General features: G+C 39.6%; 1 protein-coding gene across 1 annotated transcript; it reads right to left on the minus strand.

The window, feature by feature from the left end:
* Positions 1 to 1,065: 1,065 nt before the first annotated feature.
* On the minus strand, positions 1,066 to 3,173 carry LOC115929620 (aqualysin-1-like; the record flags this gene model as incomplete). The annotated part of the gene is given in 2 exon segments (XM_030999183.1): positions 1,066 to 1,199; positions 3,005 to 3,173. Coding segments are annotated over 2 exon segments (303 nt in total), but the record flags the coding sequence as incomplete, so codon positions are not given.
* Between the last annotated feature and the right edge of the window lie 1,248 nt (positions 3,174 to 4,421).

Below are 4,421 nucleotides of genomic sequence, written 5' to 3' on the forward strand. Positions count from 1 at the left end.
CTGTCTTCTCTCTTTCTCCTCTCTCCCTCTCCATCCCCTTCACTCCCACCCCTTTCTCTCTCTCTCTCTCTCTCTCTCTCTCTCTCTCTCTCTCTCTCTCTCTCTCTCTCTCTCTCTCTCCGTCTCTCTTTCTCTCACTTCACATTCATGGTAACTCACAACGAAACAGTGACAGTGTTCAGTTTTTCCTTGCTATTGTATTTTCTTTATTGATTATAGAATGCTGCAATGGTAATTGTTTTACATCATAATTCACCTTTGATATCAGAGCCATTACAGTGAACGTACTTATCCAGTGAAATAAAAATTATACCCATTGACCGTGGATTGAAAAAAAAGATTTATACCATTTACCTCGCCTAGGTTAAGTGTGGCAATGAAGATTAATATCTTGCCAATGAACATTAGTGCTGCGACACGGATTTGAACCCTGTACCTTGTTGTTGGCAGTCTGGAGACCTATCAACTGGACCACAATATCTCCACCTCTATAATCTCACGACTTTAATCGCTGATGAAAGGGAGTGCACCAGAGTGATATAATATCATAGGTTGAAAACAACCTCTAAAACCCACGACAGTTTGATTTTGTGTTAAAGAGAGATAGAGAAGAAGAAAAATACAAATCTAGCATTTTCAATTGTCAGGATTTTCCATCATCGATAATTATGTTATGACATATCAAGTGAGGATGAAGGATTTTCTTTCAGTTTACGGATGAGATTCTATTCATTTAATCAAGCAACAGCAAAAAAATCAACGAAAATGAAAATGCTCAAAGCAGAACATTGAACTACAGAAGGAATCAAATTGTCTGGACCAGACCACAATGTCCACCCATTTTAATACAGCTTATTGGAGTAATATTTATGGGATTATCCCTAAGATGCATTAAGATGTTCAAAATTAATCCCCAAATACCATAACCTTGATCCTTTCTGTGTGTGTGAGCTTCAATATAGCCCTACCAACTGGGATAAATGCTTAGGTTTAAATTCACTATATTCAAAATATTTGTTTGATAGGTTTTCGCTGAAAGAAGATCTCGTTTCTTGGAACTCCTTTTTAATCGAGGTAAGCCAGGAGGTTGGGTGAGCCAGTCTCAGCGTCTCCAACCTTGCCCGAGGAAGCGTTACTAATGATAGCAGCGTACACTTTCTCAGAATCACTCTCTGAAGCAGACATTACCGCAGCAATACCTGGGGAGAAGATAACAGTGTAGCATGAGGAAATTACATTTATTGTCAGAACTATTTCACAATTTTTTTCATTAATCACCCAATTCTAAGACCTACCTGAACATAATTAGAAGAGTATGTCTGCGAAAATAGCTACAAGAGTGCTGGTAGTAAAATACAAAGGCGTAGTATTGACAAGGGTTTTATTAACAGTTTTGTACCCTCACCATCAACATAATGCCCTCTCTCCTTTATTGTTACCATGATGGTATTACTCTTACACCATATGTTAACACAGAAGCACATGAAAACGATATTATGGGTTTTAAAGCTTGCGTTTTCCTCAGGTCAGATTCGGTCATGTTCGTATATGGCAAGCCGTTTAAACATTAATCCTATTTCGTGATATAAAAAAATATATAATGCTTGATACCAATTACATATTTTTTGATATCGAGATTTAATTCTTGAACTGCACGCATCGTGAAAATATAAAAATCCATTGGGAAAATATAACTCCTTTTGGTGATCCAATAATATTCAAGGTTTATTAATTTAAAAATATGAATCGCAGCCAGAGGGGGGGGGGGGGGGGGGGGGGGGGGTGGGGGGGGGGGGGGGGGGGGGGAGGGGGGGGGGGGGCTAAATTGTCCAATAATTTTTACAAAAGTATTTACATGATTTAAAGAAAAACACCATAGAATCATTATGATACAAGTAAACAATATGCAATTGTAAATAATTCATGAGTGTAATACCAAGGAGAGCATGTGAGGCTACCATGAAGCGAGTAGTACATTTTAGCTGCATAGGTGGAGGTTCAAAGTAGTATAGTGTAATGTAAGCGAAGACCGCAAGCTTTGCAAGCTCCATGTTTTGAAAAGACAGTTGGAAGGGAGAGACTGAGAGAGAATGTCATATTACGCACCTAACCAGAGTCAATATCTGTATACCTCTCTTTAGAAATCTAGCCATCTGATTGGTCGAAATTTGAGTCGTGATTTAAGCCATGCCCGCCTACCGGTCAATAGTCGTTTAAAAGATGCCCGCATGCCCCGGTTAACGGGCCGCATAAATACATTTTGGTGAGATCCCCATTGGTGCACGTGTAAAAGTTTCTTTGTGTGAGCGCGGATACAAAGAGTGCAGTGCGGGTGCGATTCCCGAATGATTGTAACATTCAGGCAACTTTCCAGCGAAGATTTACAGACAGCGTCTCAGATTTTCTGTGATGTTTTAACCAGTCTTTACTCAAGTAAGGATAAGGTAATAATTCTTTGCAGATTTTGTGTGTGAATTCGGTATATAAAAGATATATCGACTGCTTTAATATTCGAAGCATTGATGTTTATATACTGGCTCTCGGGGACGTTACATCCTGATATGACCCCGAGGCGTGCCGGGGCCTATCGAAACATAGCAGTCAATATAATTATCTATATTATAAGATGATGAAGCGGATCCAAATCAAATGATTGGTTGAGAGCGTACACGTGACCAAGCATTTATTTTGCCTAACACTTAATTTTACTAATGACCGGTCGTTAGTAAAATCATTTTATAAAACATTATTTTATAAAACAATCAAAATATCCTCTTATAAAACAATAATACAAATCATTTTGTTCGGGCATTAGTAAAATTACTCACATGAACTCGGTACCTACGAAACAGTCCTAAGGTACCTCGTGTTGGTAATTCTTACTAATGCCCTCACTGTAGTGTATTATTTGCATATTTTCTAATATACCACTCTCTGCTTTTTTATCGCGGAGTAGCCTCAATGAAACAATGTTTATGATATTACATAATTTTTCGTTACCTGCAATGATGAGGGCATGACATGCTGGTTCCGCTCTTTGTGCTTGTGGAAGTTTTGGAGCTAATACCGCAACTTTTGATGGATGAACCAGGAGCAAAGATATCAACACATGTGCCGTAGTTCGAGAAGGAAGATCTTTGGTCAGAACTGGTAGTGGCACCCACGGTGATAGCCTACATGCACACAAGTCATAATCATTATTCAAACGCATACACATGAACGTGCAGAAGTAAACCTTTAATACCAAGGTCCATTTGGCACACTGTAAATACAAAAGCCTTTGGAATAATGAAAAGACAGAATACAAGACATACAAAGGCGTGGATCCACATTATATTATTGTATAAAGCACGTCAAATATTTTACACCAAATAATATAGTGAAGAAAACCCGTATCCGGACACATACCCCCTGGACATCCACCCCGGATAACCACCACCGGTCAACTGCCCCCTAGGACAACTACCCCATAGGACAACTACCCCCTAGGACAACTACCCCAGGGTAGTTGTCCGGGGGTAGTTGTCCTAGAGGATGGTTGTCGTAGGGGGCAGTTGTCTGGGGGTAGTTGTCCGGGAGTAGTTGTCTGGGGGTTAGTTTTTCCAGGGGTAGTTGTCCCGGGGGTAGTCGTCATAGAGGGTGTTTGCCCTTGGAGGTAGTTGTCCTAGGGGTTAGTTGACTGAGGTGGTTATCCGTGGGTGGATGTCCAGGGGTAGGTGTCCTAGAACCAAGAACCATTGTACTCTGCTCTTGATTATGTCATAATACTTTCTCACTACTTGTTTATGGTTTTCAATTAGTATTCATTCTTCTTTAAATAAGTAACACAGAAAGAAACAAAACTAGGAAGGGAATTTGATTTTTCTGGTTTTCTCAGTGGGATCATTCAACTGTTTGGATTACAAATGTTTTATCAGGTATGATAAAGATAATAATGCAGATATATATTTATTCATTTCGCATCTTTGTACAGAGTATCATGTACAGCTACATAATCATTACGGAACATTGTTAAAACATTGAAATAGGCTGGTTTACAACAGGGCTCTGTTTAAAAACGACATTATGTTCTGCCTTTTTCCATTCTATTCTCCTATCAGCTCACTTCCGCCTCTGATATCAAACGAAAACTATATGAGAATAATACTGAATCACAATGTACTAAATAAGGAGAGATGGAAGAGGGAATGAGAGAGGGAGGAGGTATATAATAGATTGATAATAAGGGCAGATCTGAGGCCCCCTACTCTATATAGATAGTGGGAAAAACATGAAAACCTTGAGCAACCCTTGGGTGGATATGTTGCGCATTATAAATGCCTGCATTATTATCGTTCAGGAATATAAAGGAGGCTATGCCCCGCCCCCATTGTAATACTCGCGGGAAAGAATTCGGGAATACATCTCCCCCCCCTCCCCCC

The sequence above is a fragment of the Strongylocentrotus purpuratus genome, unplaced genomic scaffold (genome assembly GCF_000002235.5).
Source record: "Strongylocentrotus purpuratus isolate Spur 01 unplaced genomic scaffold, Spur_5.0 spur5_scaffold_5, whole genome shotgun sequence".
Classification (NCBI taxonomy): Eukaryota; Metazoa; Echinodermata; class Echinoidea; order Camarodonta; family Strongylocentrotidae; genus Strongylocentrotus; species Strongylocentrotus purpuratus.